At 38.9% G+C, this 21093-nt stretch overlaps 2 protein-coding genes across 2 annotated transcripts in view; one reads left to right on the forward strand and one right to left on the reverse strand.

Annotated features, from left to right (window-relative positions):
• LOC105937898 (ankyrin-3-like) overlaps positions 1–21093 on the forward strand; it is a 143599-nt gene that overhangs the window by 13139 nt on the left and 109367 nt on the right. Inside the window, exon 2 of the mRNA XM_036142154.1 lies at positions 20719–20820. Within this exon, the coding sequence (XP_035998047.1) occupies positions 20719–20820 (102 nt within the window). The remainder of the gene's footprint in view (positions 1–20718; positions 20821–21093) is intronic.
• LOC105937904 (microfibril-associated glycoprotein 4) lies at positions 6724–10396 on the reverse strand. The gene is made up of 6 exons (XM_012879459.3): positions 10351–10396; positions 10218–10260; positions 9452–9649; positions 7603–7699; positions 7167–7334; positions 6724–7084 (listed from the first exon to the last, which is right to left on the reverse strand). The coding sequence occupies exons 2-6, from the start codon at positions 10221–10223 to the stop codon at positions 6834–6836; spliced, it is 720 nt and encodes a 239-aa protein (XP_012734913.2). The 5' UTR covers positions 10224–10260; positions 10351–10396; the 3' UTR covers positions 6724–6833.

Below are 21093 nucleotides of genomic sequence, written 5' to 3' on the forward strand. Positions count from 1 at the left end.
TAATTTTGGCAAGCAAGCCAGTGGCTGTGTAAAGCATATCAACAGTGAATGGAAGCTGCTGAAAGTATCAGTTCTACACAAAGTCAATCCTTGTTGAACTGACATCAGTCCATTGCAGGTAGGACTCCTTCAGAGATGCCCTTTCTGCCCAATCCCTTTTGTGTTGTTCTTGGACAAGATTTTAAGGTTCGGTCATGGGGAGGATAGCGTTTAATTTAACAGCCTCAGGGTTTCATTTTTAATTTTGTCCTGAATATGTGGTATTGATGGCTTCTTGATGCCTTGACTTTTAGTCGGCACTGTAGTTATTCACAACCAAGCTTGATGTGGCTAGGATGGGTAAAGGTAGGCTTGACTGCAGTTATGCAAGTACGGCTTGGGTCTGCTCTGGTAAAGAAAGAGCTGAACCACAAAGCAACCCCCTCTAGTTATTGGTCCATCTGCTTTCCAATCTTTACATATGGTCAGGAAATATAGATTATGACTGAAAAACAAGATCCAGGAGTAGCTCAGAGTAGACCTCCCCCTCCTCTGCATCAAAAGCAGAGCCAGATCATGCTAGAAGTAAATGGCAAATAGACTGAACTTAGAGCTTTTTCAGTCATACTGACCACTCAAACCACTTCACACGCTCCACATTCACCTAATCGCACTTACTAACGTTCACACATTTATACGCAGATTGGTAGGTAACTTATTTTACCTTGGGAGTGGGAACACCTTTCCCAGGAATAATCTGGATAGCGATGCGGGGGACATGGATGTCTCGGTTTGCTTCCTGGACCTTTAATGCGACCCTATCTTAGATAAGAGGAGGACGAGGAAGTTACTATCTACACATGTTTTCAGAGTTTCATGAAATTCTTGGAATATTTGGAACAGAGTTGATAACTTTGGGGAACCTACTGTGGTTTTTGTTAGTTAGAATATATTTAGTGCTTTTAACAGTTGTATAATTCAAGATCACTGTGAGGACAGCTTCATCGGATGTTTTTGGTCTGTGCCTGTTCTCTGTTGGCAGGGTGTTGCTTTGAGAGAGTCACGACAAAGAAAGGAACTGAGTTTGTATGTGTTTTTTGTGATTGCGGTGGACATTTCAAGTGTGAGGTGTTAGAGACAGAGAGACAGAAACGTGTGCAATCCGTGACAGTTCAAATGTTAGATTTTTGCTGTCTGTGTAAGAGGAAGAAAAGAAGTTTGGTTTCAACTTAGTTACTTATGGAATTAGAAGACTGTCTCTGGAACTTGATTTAAATATTGTCCAGATTCCACCCATTCATCTCAATTTCCATAAAAATATATTTTTGCTTATAAAAGGCAGCTTAATTTTATTAAAAATAATCAACATAAAATTAAGGTAGAAATAAGAGTATAAGCTAATTGTACCGTTTAACAGTCTGATTTATGCGTAGTGTAGTACAATAACCTGAAATTATGATGCAGTAATGTGGTACACTACCATTCCAGTCAGATCACAGCTTGGAACACGTCCAGCTGCAGGACTGCTGAAGAAAATTTAAGACCTGCTTGAAATCCAGCTGATACTTCAAGACAAGAATTGTCTCTTAAGTGATTTGGGGAATCAATCTGAAATCAGCGAGAGTGCTCATTAAACAGCAACCTTTTGCATGTGGTTGAATCCACTGCAAAAAAGTATTGTGAAAATGTAAATCTGTTCTGATAGTTGTTTGCAACTACTTTAGGGTGACTTTTTATTGTTTTTGGTTATCTCAAATTTGGTATACATCTTTTCAACGTGGGGTTGAGGGCAGACTATATCAAATCTTCCTGTGATTAGCAGAAAACAACTGCAGCAGCATCTTCCTATTTTGTCTGTACGTCTTGAGGAAACATAGAAGAGTGGAATGAAATAAAAAATCTGTGGGTGTTTTATAAAAGCCCTAAGCTATGCCATATCCTCCTTTAAAACATAATACGTTATGAAGCCTGCATATTGTCAGTAACAGTAGGCAACACCTCTTTCTATTTTAGCAAAAAACTTTACAGTACTCTTGTTTCTTGAGCTGCAACTATAGGTTGCAGCCCACATTCATCTATTGTGAAGTGATTTTTTTCTCATGCTCATATTGGGTCTTAGGAAAGTACATTCAAGCCTGTAAACAACAATATTCTTAAGAAATTATGGTTTCAAATTAAAAGTGAAGTTTTAAAACGATATGTAAAAATAATAATCATCCAGATACACTCAGTTGGCTGTTTACATATGTGAATTTCAATTAATTTGCTGACATCCAGAGATGTCAGCAAATTAATTGAAATTCACATATGTAAACCGTGTACCTGGTTTGACATCCAGAGATGTCAGCAAATGTTTTGCACCGACAGAGGACATAAAAGTAAAAAAGAGCTGTAAAAGAAAGCCTTTTCCTACCTAATGATTTTATGCTCATAAATGGCACACTTTGGTAATCTCGCTGCTTAAGCTGTCTGTAGTAGCCATGGCACAAACTCTGCTGAGTCCTTCTCCTCAGTTCTGATCTGTTCTACTCCAAAAGTTGAATAACCCTGACACAGAAAATGTTTATAATTTGGGGTTTTATTTTGATGGATGTCGAGAAATCTCTCTTGTTCACCTCTTTATGTCAGTCCTGCTTAAAAATGTTACATGGATACATAATCCTAACAGTAAAAAAGGTTATTTTGTCCTTTTTGTGAGTCACAAACAAGATGCTACATAACTAATCCACATATTCTTGCAAAAGGGTCTATTTTTTTTTAACAAAGAACAGAGTTTTCCTTTTACAGTCTTGGAGATTGACAGGCTTTAGACTGTGTAGTTACTGTTTTACTGGAGAAGATAAAAAGGCCGTTTTTGTTTCAGAAATGCTGTCTGCTAAAAATAGAAAAAAAAAAAAAACGGAAGGTCTTATCAAGAATGTGTTTTATTCATTAAAAAGTCAGTGATGGGTTTTAATTACTTATTTGTGTCAATAAATAGCTGTTTAAAAGGCCCAGTCTGTTATTTCTAAGGGTTTTATGGAAAGGTATCTAATAATCCTAATGTATAAACAGTGTGATATGTCCCAGTGAAGGTTAATAGAATGAGCTCTACCTCTCAGTCTCAGTGTCCACATGCGTACCAGAACTAAAGAGTCAGCAGAGAGAGGAAGCAGTGATGCTGATGTTGTACAAATGGGTAAACTGCTCTATTGATTCACAGGACATCTCCTTAATTAGCCTTAGACTTTGTGAGCTATAAGGGCCACTGCTCATGCAGTACTACCCTGTTAGAAGTCAGTGGTAACAGGTTTCATTTAAAAAGATTTCAATACATATCTGGACACGGTGGTGGAAGAGAAAAACGGATTCTTACATGTGGGCTATTCGCACCCAAAATAATCGGTGCAGACCTGTTGGTATGCAGGTGCGGCAAACAAATACAGTGTTGTTTTATACCTGAACACGTGCAGAATGTTTATGCGTAGAACTAAGTGCACAATGCAAGGTGGAATAAACTAAAACTTTATTTCACCTTGTGCATCCTTCAGCAAACTGCAATAAGGGTATTTATTTCTCTCTGGACTTAACTCAAATAGTCAACTTAAACAATATCAAGTAGAATATAAACATCAGTGATACTGGAGGAAAAATCAGCTTATGTAGCACCCGGTAAATCCAAAATCCATACAATGTATGAGATCCAAATTAGAAGAGTCTTTCTTGATAGAGGGTATATTGACAACAGCTGCACGTTCTGCATTCAGCTACAGCTGCTACACTACGTTGTTGAAATATCAAAACAACCCAAGTAAATCGCAAAACGTGATATAAATAGGTTTTATTCTCATATATGGGCATAGGCATAAACGTTTCTGAACATTAACATTGACTGTTTAAAGTGTTTATGATGTGTATTCTATCTAACACAACATTGGTTGTACCCTCTTATACTACTTTATTTGTTTAAAAAAGAGAGAACCCAGTTAAATCTCCAGTCTGTTCTATATTTTCCACTGCAGAACATAGTACAATCAAATAAATTTGAAACTTGAAAAAAAAATCTACTTTACTGCTGACCATAGAAAACAAAAACACCATATTTACATTTTTTTTGTTCACTGAAGCGTTCCGATCCTTGACTTTAAAAGCTACGTGTATATATAACTAAAATTAAAGAAAATTATATTATGAAAAGATCATTAATATGCTCAACAATGACTATAGACTAAATTCTAGATTTAAGATTTATCAACAAACATGTAAATGTTTGAAGGCAGCGACGTTAACTCCAATAAAGTATATAAACACCAAACATAGAGAGATTTGTACAGAAGATACAATTTTTTGTGTCGGAAGTTACAGGATGTACAAGAAGTCAAACAACTACTGAGTATTAAACAAAATGAGTACAAGGTTGATTACGACACAATTCATTTATATCATAGCATCGTACACAGGTTATCATACTATGACGCAACATGTGGGAGACTCTGAAATGATATGCACATGTAAGAGTAATTAAAGCCTTAATCGCCTTTCCAATAGCTGCCCATTTTCTGCCTTCCTTTATTACTCAATGCAGATGACCCACACTAGGATAATTTCTCGTGTTTCAAAATGTGGCTATCATCAAGAACAACAATCCACATATGAGCATAAAGGATACTGTACTGCAAGATTTTTGAATTAGCTTGAAAGTATGAAGTTAAGAGAGCAGCTTGCATATTTGAAGCTGTTTTGTTGTAGATTGTGTCTCACATCATTTGCTGTATGATGCTCTGCTGATCCCCTCTTTTTGTGGAAAAAAGAACATGAGAATGGGCACCTTTTGGCAGTTCAAACATCCCTGCTTTATAATCAATATACTTTGCAGTGTTTATTAGTGTGGACATTTTTAAATCATGGTTACCAATAAAAAAAAGACAGCAATTTGATCCCTGTTGACATACAACAGTGAACTTGCCTGTCGTCTCGTGGTTCTACTGAACTCAAATCGATACCATCTTAAAGATCCAATAGCATTCATGCTCTGGGCTTAATGAGAGGAAGCTGATGATGCAGATACCCTGAAAGTAGGGCTTTTTGTTTGCATGTGCACTGTGTTAGTATAACGGCTCCACAGAGTTGCAGCTAATCCCTGTTGGTGTCCTGCATGGCTTCGCTTTGAGGGCTGGTGTTAATTTATTCATGAGTATTTCTCCATCTCTGTCGGAGACGTCACACAGGGGAGCAGCCCCGCCGAAGCTGATGCTCCACTTTATTCCACACCTTGCTGTGCTCACAGAGGCAAAGTTGGGACAGGCACATAACTGAAGTCACGCAGGGGCTGGGCTCTGTCTTTTGTGTTGTCTGGTTTACATTCTGTATATGCACTCATACAATTGTGTGCGTAGCCTCTCATCAGTTCCTGCAGCCCAGTAGCAGCAGAGCAACGTCATCTGCTGTTGCCCAGTGAGAACAGGGCAGTGGAGATCAGCTGACCCGATGATGCACAGAGCTTCCTGATGTTCAGTACATCGATCTAACATCTGGAATTGAAAAAAAGGGCTTCAAAAATATGCCGAGCGATCTGTGAGTCAGCGCTGCAAATAAGCTCGACAGATCAAAGATCTGGCTCATTAGAGGAAATGTGAAAGGAGTGACAGAAAGCAGGGGCGTTGAGGCGTTTGTGCCGGCTGTTTTGATCCTCCTCCATCTGTAACTCAAGTGTTGTGAGAACACCGAGACTGCAGTGGCACAGCAGCCAATCAGAATGCAGCTCTTAGCAGCAAATCAGATGCGGCATAACATGCACACACAGAGACAAAACGCACACGCACTGTTTTTATCAGTCCCTTTTGTTTGGATGTCAGAACGTACAGATACATAACAGATCTTTTTTTTAGAAGCAACTCATTCATTCTAGTCTGACCTGCACATATTCAAATTTACAAACAAAATTAATAATTTAGAGATATGGTTTCTTCATTTCTAATTATATTTGCTCACAATGAAATTTGGGACATTGTTTACATGTAAAGTGATTACTTTACCACTGCTTAAACAAAAGCTCCTGCCTCATGCTGCAGTTCATGCAGTACTACAAACTGGCCACCAGGGACGGGCAGAGGACTTGAATTTTAATGAGCAGAGCTTTGCGTGTGTTCAAGTCTAATTTATTTACGGGTGCATCTCCATGAAGTCTGGTTATCATTAAAAATGCATATCCAAATAGTTTATAGATTCATTACAACCAGAGTAAGAAAAATAAGTTAGGATAAGATAAGATAATAATTCCTTTATTGTCCCACAGTGTGGAAATTCTGTCGTGACAGTGGCAAACACACAAACAGGTACACACAATTATTAGCAATGAAAGAAGAAAAAAGAACAAACTAGTCTACTCTAAAATTAGCTCTAAAGGAAGACTAAGAGCAGAAGATGAAAAGTAAATACCAGAGTCAATAAATATTCTACTGTGGGGGGAAAAAAATAAAGTATGGAAAAGACTCCAACCTATTTACATAACACATGATATCACGATATGCAATGTACATGATGTGTGATGTGCATTGTGAGTGATATATTCATTTTTTTGTTTGTTTTTTATCTGTATGATTATTGAATTACACCTGATAAAAAATATCCAGTTATCAGAAAATATGCGTAGGAACAATGCATAGGACCAAAAAATAATAAATAGTTTTTTGACACAAGAATTCTATATTATGTCCATGTTATGGATCTAAAAACAATACAGGGAAAGATTGCTGATTTGAAATTGTCCAACAGGCAATCATTGACAGCCTTTACAAGGAAGGTATCCCCTTTGGGTTTAATAAAGTATTTTGAATTGAAATCTGTAGCATCATTGCTGTGACTCTTTACTGTGTTTATACAGCCACAGGTCTGATCTTCATTATCATGGTTTTGAGAGAGTATTCAAGTCCTTTAAAAGTCCGCCACTGCACACCAGATGCATGGGGGGAAGGACCCCAGGTGTAGATGCCGTTTGGGTTGGAGCTTAAGCACGCTCCATACCAGAATGCACCGTAGGCAATCCTGGCACAGTTTGAGTCATGGGTGTCTTGATCTTTGTCTGTGGTTGTGAATTTGTTTCCATTGTGATAGCTTAGAGAGTCTCCTGTTGGGGAAAAAAGCGTAATTATCAATAAAATCATTGGCAGTGCTTCTAAAAACGTTTGACTGAGAATTTGATTTCTGACCTGCTGCCCCCTTTATGAAACTCCCCAGGTTCAGCTTGTATCCCTCAGACTCCGGGCCAACAGAGAAAGCAGAATAATGAGCAAACACCTTCTGACCCTCAAAGTCCTCCATGTCCACTCTCAGCTCGTAGTTTCTGTCTCGAGTCAGCAGGTGCATTGTTTCCAGGCCTGAGAAATAAAGAGCAGACATTTTTCATCTTTTGAAAAAAAAATCCTACAGGTTCCTACAGTCTGAATTCTAGATTAGTCAGGAAAAAGATGGAATCAGTTATGTTCATACTTAGTATGGGAACAAAAAAACAAATGGATCTATACTAAACAATTTTACTACAGTGCAGTGAATGCAGAACATTAGTGAATATGTTTACTTATTTGTTTGCATGCACAATTTATGACTTTAATCTTAACCTTTATTGTATGATTAATTTTGTCATACCTAGCCAGTATTCCCCAGCAGCATTCCCAAATCCAGATTTGTAGTGATCCCACTTCATGAAGAAGTTGACTGTGCCATCCTGTCTTCTCTGAATGACCTGATTTAAAACAAAAAAAAAAAAAAACAACGTAACAAAAATTTATAACCCTATTATAATTTTTTTTCTAATATATTTGGATTATAATTATATTTGAAATCTAACTTAAGAAATGCCTTTTCTGGTGAGGAATAAATAACGACATCCCCGAACTAATTCCCTCTTAAAATGGCTAAAATAACCAGAAGCACATGATTAGACCATCACTACTCAGCAATTTGAACAAGATTTGCTCTGTTAAAACCACAGACACTTAGATTGTTGAGCTCCTAATGGTTGAAGTGAGCGTGAACATCGTGGTGAAATTGAAACAGCTGCCTGAGGCCTTCAGAAAGAAGATTGTAGCCGTTTATGAGTCCATAAAGGGATTAAAAGTGGTCTGGAACGAATCTGAAACCAACCACACTACAAAAAGGGAACTAAAAGGAAGACAAATGTCATGAAATTAGTGTATTTTCCTTGATTTGAACAGGTAAATAAGATGATCTGAGCATAGAATAAGATTTTTGCACTTAGAATAGGAACAACTCATCTTCATCATCTTATTCCAAGTGAATAGATCTAATTATCTTTTATGGGTAAAAATATACATTTCATCAGCAGATCATCTTAATTACCTGCTCAAATCAAGGATAATTACACTCATTTCAAGAATTTTTAACTTACTTTTAGTTCCATTTTTGCAGTGCATTCAACCACATGGAAAACAATCTACAGTGGAGGACATTTAAAAGAATGTCACCCTTGCCATCCAAGCATTTTTACCCTGAACAGAACACAAGATGTTAAAAACAACTCTCCAAAACCCCAAACATGTCATTACCGGACCTCCAAAAGACCTTTTATTATGGGTGATTTGAAAATAAGATAAGACGAGAAAATCCTTTATTGTCCAACACTGGGAAAATCCGGACGTTACAGCGGCAAAGACACAGACAGAGTCACACACAATTTTTAGTAATGAAGAAAGCAAGCTAATCTAAAGTTAATTCTGAAGCAACAGAGGAGCATTATCAGAAAGGCCAAAATAAAAAGTTAAAACAAACACCAAAGTATTAAACAATTATTGATAATATGGCATACCCAGGTAAAAAGATGAAATGTCCAAATTAGATGGTGACTAAAAAGTGAAACCTTTGCCATTGAATAAGAACATAAAGGCCACACCAAAGCTTGGTACAGACCAGCAGTGCTAGAATAATGTTGTTCATACAGATGAAGTCAATGCTGAAAAATTTGGACACCAGAACAGAGGACATGTTTGGTATAAACCAAATACTGCCTTCTTGTAAAGGAACCTCTTCCCAGAATTGAAGCATTGGGCTGGAGGTTTCATGGTTTAGGGATGCTTTGCTGTTGCAGGACATTGCTGAATATTTGCAGGCGTAGGTGTCCTGCATGGCTTCGGTTGAGGCCATGCAGGACATGTATTATAGGTTATTTATTAAATATTAAAAAGGAAATAAACTAGTCATTTATATCATATTACAGTTAATTAAACGTGTAATGCATCAAGCATTTTAATGTCTAACAATCTTGCATTATTTTAGAGGATAACATTGTATGGTTGTGGTTGATTTTATTTCTACCACCAAAAAAAGAAATCAGCACAACAACTTTAAAGTTCTAAGAAGTTTAGAGTTTAGCTGACCGATAAAAGCCCAGACAGGAAACAGGCCTCAGGAAACAAACATGGGGTCAAAACTGAGTCACTTGCTTGTTTTGAAGTGAACTTTGTTCATTCATCCTCACCGTCCATTTTTCTGCCGAGTCGCCAATGTCATCTTTGCCCATGTCGCAGTAAACCTGCACAGGAGAGGTGGGGCCTGCCGGGTAGATGGTGTAAACCCCATCCAGACCCGAGCCCGATCTGTAGATGTCGCTGCAGTCTCCTGGCCGGGGCGACTGATACGCTGCCGCGGGCAGCAACAGCGCCAACACAACTCTGAGCTGCAGCATGGGAATAAAATGTTAAAGTCGAGCAAACAAAAGTTAATGCTTATTTATTGGAAAAAAAGAAAAGGCATCAGCATACAGAGATTTTTGCTTGCATTCTGGCAAATGTGTTTCAGTAAACTAACAATGTTAATTTTTGTATCATTACACATGTTGGATCAAAGATCAGAAATAAGCTAAGGCTAAAGAATATCTCCAACAGTGACATTCAATACGAAAATACATAAGAATACCATCTAAAAAAAACTTTGCTGTAAGCCATAACCATCAAACTTAACACAAATAAGAACTTGAAATCTATCAATCTGTATGTAATAGATTTGAGTTCCACCCTTTAATTTGAATTCCTGAAATAAATTCACTTTTTAATAATGCTCTGACTTAATGAGAAAAAGCTTTCTTAATGATACAAATCATATTAGTTACATTTGTAAATTGTTTTTTCACAACACAGTATTTAATGAATGTATGCTTTTTTAATGTAAATGAGGCATAAATAAGATGCTTACAGTAAAAATCTGCGGTTTTAGTGTTACAGAAAATCGGACAGTCTGACTCTCACCATCATTCTGTTATCAGTTCCTTTTATTTGCAAACACGATGGGCTGAAACGAGAGCAAAGGCACCTTTTGTTTCTGAATTTGTTTCTGAATTTGAATTAAAATTCCATTTAAAATGATCATTTATAAACTTACCCTGTTAAGGAGAGCTGTCACACCACAATCTGTTTATATTATGACCAAATTCCTTTATATAACTGCGGCTGTGCCTCTTGCAACACTCTGTATTTTCCCTGGTTTTTCCAATGAATTGCAATGTTTGTTTTCTCACTAAGTCAGAAATACTGGTGTGTCGCATGTACAGAAGCTCTAACTGTGTTGACTTAATCACTTCCTGATTAGTTTAACGGAATTAAAGCTACGTTTCTGAGATCGGAGGGCATCCTAGTCATTACCCTAATTTTTTATCTCATTAGCACATAAATTCTCTGGCATGGGCCACTCCAAAACATTAACATTACTTCTATTGAGAACTGACTACAACTGATTCCAACAACTTCAGTGTGATGGGGGAGCTCAGACTGACAGAGGGACTGTCACTGGGGTGTCCATATCCATGAGGCTTATATTTAAACAGATAGTATTAGTTTATGTCATTGGGTAGGTTTACTACAGTATGACACTGTTGCAGATTCAGTAGCTTTACTGACCTTTTTTAATTTGCTCTCAAACATCAGTGGTCTCATTTCCATCAACCTTTTTCAATGCACATTTCGAAATATCACATTGGAAAAGTTTGATGGAAATGGCAAGATTCAAATTAACTCACTAAATTTCGCAAAATGATTTTTACGTTCGCTTGAGGTGGTTTTTGAATTTTGCGGATTTTCTTTTTTGCAATATTTTAAAAGTTCGTTAAAAGTCACATGAGCATTGGATGAAAACACAGCTAGAGTCGCTGGTGGTGTTAGCTTGTAGTGAAAGCCTAGTATTTTGGTATCATTCAGCATTTTGTTTTCCCCCCGTCTGTCTGACAAATGGGGAAAGTTCCAACGTGCAATGCTTTTGTTTTTGTGGCCCCCGCTGGGTTGGGCTTCGGGGACCTCAGGGTCGTCTCCGGTGGCTACTTGCGATGCTTTTGAGGGGGGTCTGGGGCTTGATATTCCTGGGGTGTGCCACCCTTGGGCAGGTGTCCTGGTAGGGCCTTGGGGTCTTTGGTTCTTTAGAGTATGTTGCTGGGAGTGTCTGGCCCTACCCAGGGCCTTTGGTGCTCTGGCAGATCTTGGGGCATCTCAAGCTGGAGATGAGTGTGGACATTAAAATTTCATGGCGGAGGCTCTCCCCTTCAGGGAGTGCTGTCTATCGTCTGGCTGTCTATCATCTTGTGTGGAGTGGGAGTTGTTTGAATATCGGTGTTGGGGTGGGCTTAATGTCATTTTTATTTCATCTGTGTGTGTGTGTGTGGGGGGGGGGGGGGTAGTGTGGGGTTGCTTGGATGGATCAGTGTCCGGCTCCTTCTCTCAGTCGTGGTTCATGGCAGCTCCCTGTGCTGGGGGGTTTGATTTGGTTTCTGGTTGGTTCTCGGGCCTCGCCACTTGTCTCTAGCCCCTGACCCCGCAGATTTTGGTGCCAAGGCTGGTGGTGCTTCCTTCTCCAGGTAAGTTTTTGGAGAATGGGGGTGCCCATTGGAGCCAGCTAGGGAGCTGGCTTCCTGGGAGGGCATGTTGCTCCCAAGTCATTTCCTCCCCATCCCTGGATGCCTCCCTCTGCCTGCTCCCTCATGCTGCCACACATTTAGGACCTTGGGGAGTGAGGACATCGCTAGATAAACCTTACATACACTAGTGCACTCTTGCAAATACCCACAGATGCTTGGATTCAGGTGCTTACAGATTCACTTCTATAAAGAAAAACCCTATTATTAGCTTTAGCTAATGTCTCCAATGATGGCAAACCTTGTTTTTTCAGTGAGGGAGGTGCTAACCCACACCATCAAACTACCTCCACCAAAAACTGTTTGTTTTTGTCAGAGAGGAGATTTTTTTTGTGGGTGGAACCCACCCTTGAAATGGGCCACAAATGCCCCATTTCAAGGGAAATAAGCATGCTTTTCAGTGGTGTGAGATGTATTACCAAGAAGCATTGTTACAACAAAGAAAAAACTCAACTAACCACAAATGTCTTTACTTTTTGTACAAATATAGAAATGGGTCAGTCAGATGATGATTCAAAGTGCTCTATTAGTTGTTTTATCCTTGATATATTGGCATATTGTTTTTTTGACTTAATAATAATAATAATAATAATAATAATAATAATAATAATGATGATGATGATGATGATGATGATGATGATAATCTTCTCCCTTTGATTATTCATGAATAGCAACAGGTAGACATTATTTACTAGTCAGTTAACTTTAAAAGTCAATTGCTTGCGCTGGAGATTATTAAACAGTATCAGAGTAAAGGGGTCTTTATAAAACACTTTTATGAATTTTATTTGTGAAACATGTTGAAAAAAGTTTTATTTATCTTCAATTAAACATTACTTTCTGTTCTCATGGAATCCCACTAAAATAGATTGAAGTTTTTTCTTTTTTCTTATTCTTTCTTTTATTCTAAAAGGCTCAGTGGCTGTAAATATTACCACCAATGTATAGTAAAGGTCCAGATCTGCATAAACTTAACAAGATATCTTGATATATTTTCTGTTTTTAAATTTTTGCATTGGTTGGTGTGCCTGCAACCTCATACAGAGAACAGCTTATTGTCCTCAGAGTGCTTGTTGCTCATGTGAGAGCTAGTTTCTTCCTTGTTCTGGACTTTCTCACTCATGTCCAGGTATTTTTAGCTGTGACAAAATACCCCTATCTCTCTCTCTCTCTCTCTCTCTCTCTCTCTCTCTCTCTCTCTCTCTCTCTCTCTCTCTCTCTCTCTCTCTCTCTCTCTCTCTCTCTCTCTCTCTCTCTCTCTCCCTCCCTGTCAGGACCTCCCCTGTCTCCCTCTCTTTTCTTACCCCAATCCCTCTCTCCCTGGGCTTCCAGGCCAGGGCTAGCTGCCACAGTCATTGAGTGCTCAGGTTTCATGCTTTAAACTGCAGGCTGACAAACATGGCAGTGGAGGAAGCAGCAGAATACTTGGCAGAAGTAAGTCCTCACTGTACTTTACTGTAAAGTCATTGACTGCAATCATGCCTTGTCTCCTGTTGGTTTGCTGCAATGGTAACGTGTGTAGAATCTGGAGGGGTTGGATTCAGTGATGTTGTAGAGGTTACTGGTTAAGAGATGGGACATTACCGGTTGATATTATATGGTGAGTAGTTGATGGGACAGGTCGCACTTATAACTTTACTGCACCACTCTGCTGCAGTGTGTGGTTGTGTGCGTGTGGGGAAGTGTCCATATGTGAGTGTGTCTGTGTAACCCTTCTCAATGATTATACAGTTATAAAGGGTTGCTTGCTTATCTGCTACAGAGTGTGTACATATGGAGGTTTGCAGATACTATTTCATGTTGCTTGCTGATATACATGGAGGCATCTGACCTTGGACAGGGGAAGGAACTACTGTTTATGGGATAGCAGGAGAAAGAGAGAAAGGAGAATTTAAAATAAATTAGAAAACTAGGTGGATGTTGATGTTTGGTTGATAATTGCCGCATTGACTGGAAGGACAAAACCCAGCAGTTACAGAATGAAACAGTCACAGTGATATGCGATATGCACTATGCAGTATAAGCCCTCTTAAAGGGATAGTTCAGTTTTTCCTGAACTGAGGTTATGTGGGTTAGTTATGAACAGTCTATGTCTTATCTAATTCAGAGGAATTCTGGGTTAGAAGTCTGTCACAGACTGTGGGTCAGTGGACAAAGGGGTTGTCTTGTAATCGGAAGCTTGTGAGTTCAATCTGAGCTTCCACCCTGTCACATGTCAGTGTGCCCCTGGGCAAGGCACTGAACCCTTTGCCCATACACCAATATGCAGATTGTATTGGTGTATGAATGTCTATACGTTAGTGAGTGTGATTGACGAATATAGCTATAGTGTAAAGCACTCTGAGCAGTCAGTATGACTATGAAAAGCACTATATGAAATCAGTCCATTTAACATTTACTGGAGATGGTGGTTTGACATGCAGTCTTCAGATTGGTGGATGCTGGCTATATGTTGGGCTTGAGTCTTGTTTAAATCTTAAAGCTAAAGCTTTAAGATTTTCTTTGGGATAAATAAAGTATTTTCTAATTTAATGTGACAGTTTTCCTCCAGGATTGGCTTCAGTGGCGGTTCTAGGCCAAATTTACCAGAGGGGTCAAGGTGGAGCAAGTGTTTTTCATAGGGGCACAAAACAAAAGAATGGAACAATAAAACAGGGCAATATTTAATTGTTTGACAATATTAAGTGAGCCACTTGGGTCTCTGAAACTGCAGGTTTCAGACCCCTGATCTAGCAGATGAAAACCGTGATCCCAGTTCAATATGGCTGAAGCTAAACATGAAACACCTTAATTTTTAAATCCTATCATATTAGAATAAAACTGTATTGGTAAAAATAAATTGGTCAAAGTGACCAATCAGTTATGGTTTATTCACTAGTGCATATAATCGTAAGAAGTGTATTTAAAGTTATATCTTTGGTAAAGGGGCCATAACAGGGGCCAGGACCATTTCTACAGAGGCACTGGCCCCTGTTGGCCCCTGTCTAGAACCACCCCTGATTGGCTTGTATTGAGCTCCATCCATTTTCCAGCAACTCTGACCAGCTTTCCTGTCTCTGCTGAAGAAAATCATCCTCTGTAGCATTATACTGCCATCACCTTGTGCAGGGTGATGTGCACTGTTTTCTGCCATATATAGGCGTATGCATGTAGGCCAAAGGGATCTGTTTTGGTCTCATCTGAAGAGTGTTAAACAAGTTTGTAGTGTCCCCTTTATGATTTGTGAAACACAACAAATATTTTTTGTTGCTTTTCCAATAATGGGCTTCTTTTTTTTGCCATTTCTCCTGATTACATGATTAATAGTTGACCTATTGACAGATTCTTCCACAGAATCTCTGCTGCCCCTCCAAAGTTATCTTGGTGCTTTTGGCTGCTTTTTGTTGTTATCTATTTTAAGATAATGTACTGATCAGTGCTGTACTCTGCTGTAAAGGTGCATAATGAGTTAAATGTGATTCACAAAGGGTTGAAATTAAACACTCAGCCTCATACTTCAACAACTTGAAGAGAAGCCACACACTTTTTGTAGCCATCCAACAAGCTTATACCATATTTACAGCTGAATATTTGACCACGTTTGTTTGCAGAATATGTAAAGTTCAATTTAACCAGTTTATTGACTTCTAAGTATAGGCCACATATTTTAAGCAGGCTTGACATCACCCATTCCAAAAGCTAAATGTAACCATCCATCCATTTTCTTACTCGTTTATCCCTCATGGGATCGCGGGGGGTGATGAGTTCAATGGGCGAGAGGCGGGGTACACCCTGGACAGTTCGCCAGCCTGTCGCAGGGCAACACATAGACAGACAGGACAAACAACCATTCTCGCACACACTCACACCTAAGGACAATTTTAGAGAGACCAATTAACCTAACAGTTATGTTTTTGGACTGTGGGAGGAAGCCGGAGTACCCGGAGAGAACCCACGGATGCACAGGGAGAACATGCATAAAGACCCAGGGTTTGGACTCAAACCCGGAACCTTCTTGCTGCAAGGCAACAGCGCTACCCACTGTGTCACTGTGCAGCCCTTGACACTGTTTTGAGGGGTTTGGGATCATTGTACTTATTCAACATCCTGCCAAGGCCAAGTTTCAACCATTTCAACCAAACCGTCTCGGCCAGATGAAAGGAAATTGTTGAGGATGTTGAAGAACAACCTGTAATGAGCCGGAAGATTCGGCAACACCAGTGTCACCGTCCACAGTGAAGCAGTCCATGTTTAACACAAAGTGAGATGAAGCAGACAAAGAAAGGAGGCCCCTGTTCCAAAAACAACATGCACAACCCAAATTCGTCTGGAGAACAGTACTATCGCCAGACAAGATGAATGTTAAGCTACTTGGATGAAGGAGTCAAGCGGAGGCTTTCAAACTTAATAAAACTACCAACTGTCAAGCATTATGGTGGCAGCATCATGCTGTGGGGCTGAATTGCTGCCAGTGATGCTGATACTTGGCAGCAAGTGAGAGACATACTGAATAATCATCTCCACCTCCAAGTTCATCAACGTCACCTCAAATCAACAGCTGGATGGTTTACACTTGGACACTGATGGATGTTCGTCCGGGACATTGATCCAAAACTAACGTTAAAACCGGGTTTGATCTGCCTACAGCTGATTACATTGAACTTCTGGGCTTTAGCAGCGGTTTGCATAAAACTGGGCTCCCTGAGAGGAAACCAACCAATTTAAATGATAACTTCCAATTATGTCAAGAAGCGTGGTCAAACCTGCTGCTAAGTTATGCCAGAATCTTGTTGGTGGCTATAAAAACTGCGGCAACCTACAAAGAATCACCAAATTGTAATGGGGCCGTATGTGTATATTTCAGCTTACACACGTGCCTCCTAATTTATTACCTTAAAAATCATGGGAGACTAATCAGTCTTGGTTCCAAATATTAATATAGCATTTCTGCCAATGATGTAAACTTTCACTAACTTTCTTAATTGTTAGTGATCATTTGAATTTAAAGTGTAGCTGTTCACATAAATTGCTCCTCAAACTGAAACGTTTCACAACAATTAGGTTTAGCTGCAAAAATCTGAAAATTATAATTTTTTACTCTTGAAACAAAATTTTGTCAGACTATTTTACACAATTAAAATGAAAAACAATGCAGACTTTCTCAGTGGTTGGATTAGTTTTGTTTATGAGGGCAGTTGTTCCTACCCTTATCTATGATCATGACCTTTGGGTCATGACCGAAAGAACGAGATCCTGGACACAAGCGGCCGAAATGAGTTTTCTCCGTAGTGTGTCTGGGCTCTCCCTTAGAGATAGGGTGAGGAACTCAGCGATTGGATGGATGGATGGATGGATGGATGGATGGATGGCAGTTGTGTGAGCTTGATTTTTGATAATACTCTGAATTAGTTGCTGCCAAGTCACCTCTCACGTGCAAAAGTTTGCCAATCTGCCCTGCAACCTCTGTCAGGGTTTCAGGAACCCCACTATCACACAGGCCTAAGATATTCTGTTTTCATACAGCAGTAGCGGAAAGAAATCTAGGTGTTAACCTTTTTCATCTCTTAAAGTAGAAACATGCTTTTGTGTTGCTCATGTTATCTGGAGAGTGCTACATATCGAGAGCATTGTTTGCATCTAAAGTATGTGTGTGAGTTCTTTGTAAAAGAGTTTATTCTTTAACTAAATATAGGTTATTGTGTAGTATATCATGGCAAATATACAATATGAGTTACTTTATGAGTGTTTGAGTGAATAAATACTGCAATATGCAAAAAGCAAATATCAAGTTTCAGGGCAGTTGTGAGTCAGATTATAACCTTTGTCAAATTGCTTATATCTGTATTTATTAAATATGTTCCATGGGGGAGGTTGAAACATAGCAAAGGATGTAGAACAATGCTTTTACATCCTTTGCTGGAGATTTAATACTTTCACAGATAACAAACGTACAGCAGCCAGAAAGAATCAGGATGTAAAGGAAGCAATTCCCCAGTTGCAGTTTTGGGATCTGTAATACTGATCTGTGTGTTTAGCAGTTTGTAACACACTTGCAGTTGTGTTGCTGTCATGGTTTGAGTCTCTTTCCGGTGAGTCCCCTCCTTTTTGTCCGTGCAGGGATAAACTGAGATGAGAATCATTCAGCGAGTGGGAAATGAGCTCATCAACCAGCTTTAACCGGTAATCTGCCTGCAATAACAAAGAGTAGCTACAGTGCAGATGATATTGCTGTGTCAGTTCAAGACAGCTCAATAGAACACACGAGAGCTAGTGGCAGCATCAGTTCTTGGTCTGTTTCCCATGTTTGTATACTTTTACAACTGTTAGTGACTGCAGCAAACCAAGTAGAAATGTTTAAGAACTTAACTTTTTACCTCACTGATTTTATTTATTATTATTATTTTATGGGGCTGCACAGTGTGTGTGAGAATGGTTGTCTCCGTGTTGCCATGCGATAGACTGCCGACCTGTCCAGGGTGTACCCCGCTTCTCGCCCATTGACAGCTTGAGATAGGCACCAGCACCACTTATGACCCCACAAGGAATAGATATGTTATAAGATGGATGGTTATTTTAAGATGTGACAGGAATTTATTTTATTTGGGATAATTTAAAGTAAAACATACAATATAATAGATTAGGTTTTTGTCAACCTGATTAAATGCAATTTTCTACTGAAAATAGTTTTTTCCAATGGAAGGAGAGATGAGTTTAGAAGCAGATTATCTCGTTGTCAACATCAGATACTTTTATGTCAGCCTTGTTTTATTGGACCATTTGAACTTTTTGCAAACAACATTTTCTATCTTTAAGCGCACAAAGTGTGCTTCTCTCGGGTTACTGATGCTTTCGGTGTTATCATTGAAGATGCACCGATCAGGCTTTCTGTAGCCAGTTCCAAGTATTTGTAGAAGCATAACCTAAAGACTCAGATCTGTAATTATTTGGAAAATAATATTTGATGCACTTTCTGTAATAGAGGAACTAGTTATAAATCTGATAGAAAGTTAAGGAATTGCAAAATTATCTTCATTGATTTATGAAAAAAACCAGACTATCTAATGTTTAATAAACTTAGAAAACAGTGCATGCTCTGGGTGGACTGATCTGTTTAGATGCATTCCTTTATAGAAAATTGTTCAGATTTTTTTTTAGTATAACATCTGCTGGATTGTTTGGAAAAGTAGCAGAGCTATTGCTGAATGTCTAAGAATGTAGTGGTCAGATAGTAGTTATTTTGTATTAGTAGCCGGGTTGACATTACCATGACAGAAAGAGGTTTAAAAGTTTTGAAAAGAGAGCACCTGAGCAACTTCCTATGCTGTTCTGCCTTTCTCCTATCTGCCAATTGGATCTCAGGAGCATTTCAAATTGCTGAAAAAAATCCATTTCTTTTTTAAACATAGTTTTACATCTTTGCTTTGACTGAATACATTTTTATAAACTTCATTGACACTGAAAAAAAAAATGCAACTTTTTCTCTTCTTACCCCAGTAATAACAGTGACACTGCTGAGGGTTCTAGGCAGTGTGAGATATGTGGGTGCATTCACTGATCACAAAAAGATTGGATTTTTGAACTTTTTGACAAGCCAGTCACCAGTCAGGGACGTTAAAACTGATAATTTCTACACAGATAACACAGATATGTTCGTTAAGAAACTCCAAAGAGTTAATTCCTTTCATCCATCATTAGTAAACATCAAAGAAAATGTTTTGAATTTGATGAATGTTGTATTTTGAGTTGTCTCCTGAATTCATTTATGTCTAAAAATATCTGGAGTAGTTGGTAGTCGGGGCTAAAACCAGAACTGGATAAGAGGCATGTAGAGAATTTGCACATCTGACTCCATGGGTGTGGCGGACTGAGGCTCAGCTCGGCATTGCAGTCATGAAATCAGAGACACACACCCTGACTGTCGATATCGATTGCCTCGTATTTTTCTCCCTGGTTCTTAGTTTCTGTTTCAGATTCTGCGTCCCACTCTGTACTGCTGTGCATAACACTCCCCCTCCTGGTTTTACCAACTCAGTCGTATCATGAAATACTCACACACAGCGTCACAGATATGTGGGCAGAGAGTATTTATGTCCCTGTTTGTGTGAGCTGGAGGTTGTGACAGAATAATTCAATTTGCTCTGCTGTTCGCCTGATCTAGACTTTCAATTATAGAGGTTGCATCTAGTTAGAAAAAAAAAACATGCTGGTAAGGAAAACACTGTTTATCGTTCTACAACATTTTCGAAAGATTGCTGTAGTTTTTGTTAAATTATAGTAAATATGATTAATGTGGGCTGTCAGCATTGACCTTAACAAGTGGGAAGGATTTGCTTTGAAGGCAATAAACTTTTTTCATCGTCATATCTGTCATGTGAAGAAATATGGTGGTCCGAGGAAAACCTTCATCCAAGATGTGGTAAATCTCTCAGCGGTTGGTTTGCGGGTTGGCTGGTTATTCTTGGCTGATTGATGTACATCTTAACCCAGCAGAGATGATGAAAAGCATGTACGTGAATTTATTCTGCTAGCCAAAAACCTCCCACATAAACCACTGATCCTATCCTGGCTCTCATGCAGTCTTTCTGAGTTCACCATCCCGACATTAACCTCCTTTTTATTAGATTTTTAACATACGAGCCTTTAAGGATTTACTGAAGGCATCTGCGGATGCGTGGCTGATGAAGAAGTCATGAGACAAGCATCAGTGGGCTGTTGTTTTTGAAATAACAACGGCTCCATAATTAGTTCAGCATGCCTTGGTGTTTCTTAGGTTTGACAGTCAGAAGTTTTTCTCTTTTTCATCCAACTATTTAACTCATACAGTTAAGATAATGAACCCTCCTCTTCGTCTGTTTTCTGTCCTCCTGCAGACGGATGTGAACGCTTGTTATCTGCGCTCAGCTCGGGCCGGAAATCTTGAAAAAGCTTTGGAATACTTGAAAAATGGAGTCGACATCAATATTTGCAATCAGGTAAGCTCGCCACACTGAAAACTGCTTTGATAAAAACAATAAAAAAATAAAATAAAATGTTGCAGGACACTTGTTCTTGAAAATATGGTCTGCCGACCCAAGGTTTATAGAAAACAACGTGAAAGAAAATTCGGTTACAACATATCAAAATAATTTTTTGTTATATTTCTGACTTTACATTAAGAAGGCAAACTAGAACGACCAAGTTTCTGTAAGCAATTGACAGCCTACAGGAATCTGTTAGATCACCTCATGGCTTTTTAATGGGACCAA

Source organism: Fundulus heteroclitus, chromosome 10, assembly GCF_011125445.2.
Source record: "Fundulus heteroclitus isolate FHET01 chromosome 10, MU-UCD_Fhet_4.1, whole genome shotgun sequence".
NCBI lineage: Eukaryota > Metazoa > Chordata > Actinopteri > Cyprinodontiformes > Fundulidae > Fundulus > Fundulus heteroclitus.

Coding starts and splice junctions, on each gene's coding strand:
- LOC105937904 (XM_012879459.3), bottom strand. Junction 7,335..7,602: donor TGCTGGGGAATACTGGCTAG/GTATGACAAAAT, acceptor TTTATTTCTCAG/GCCTGGAAACAATGCACCTG. Junction 7,085..7,166: donor TTTCATAAAGGGGGCAGCAG/GTCAGAAATCAA, acceptor TTTCCCCAACAG/GAGACTCTCTAAGCTATCAC.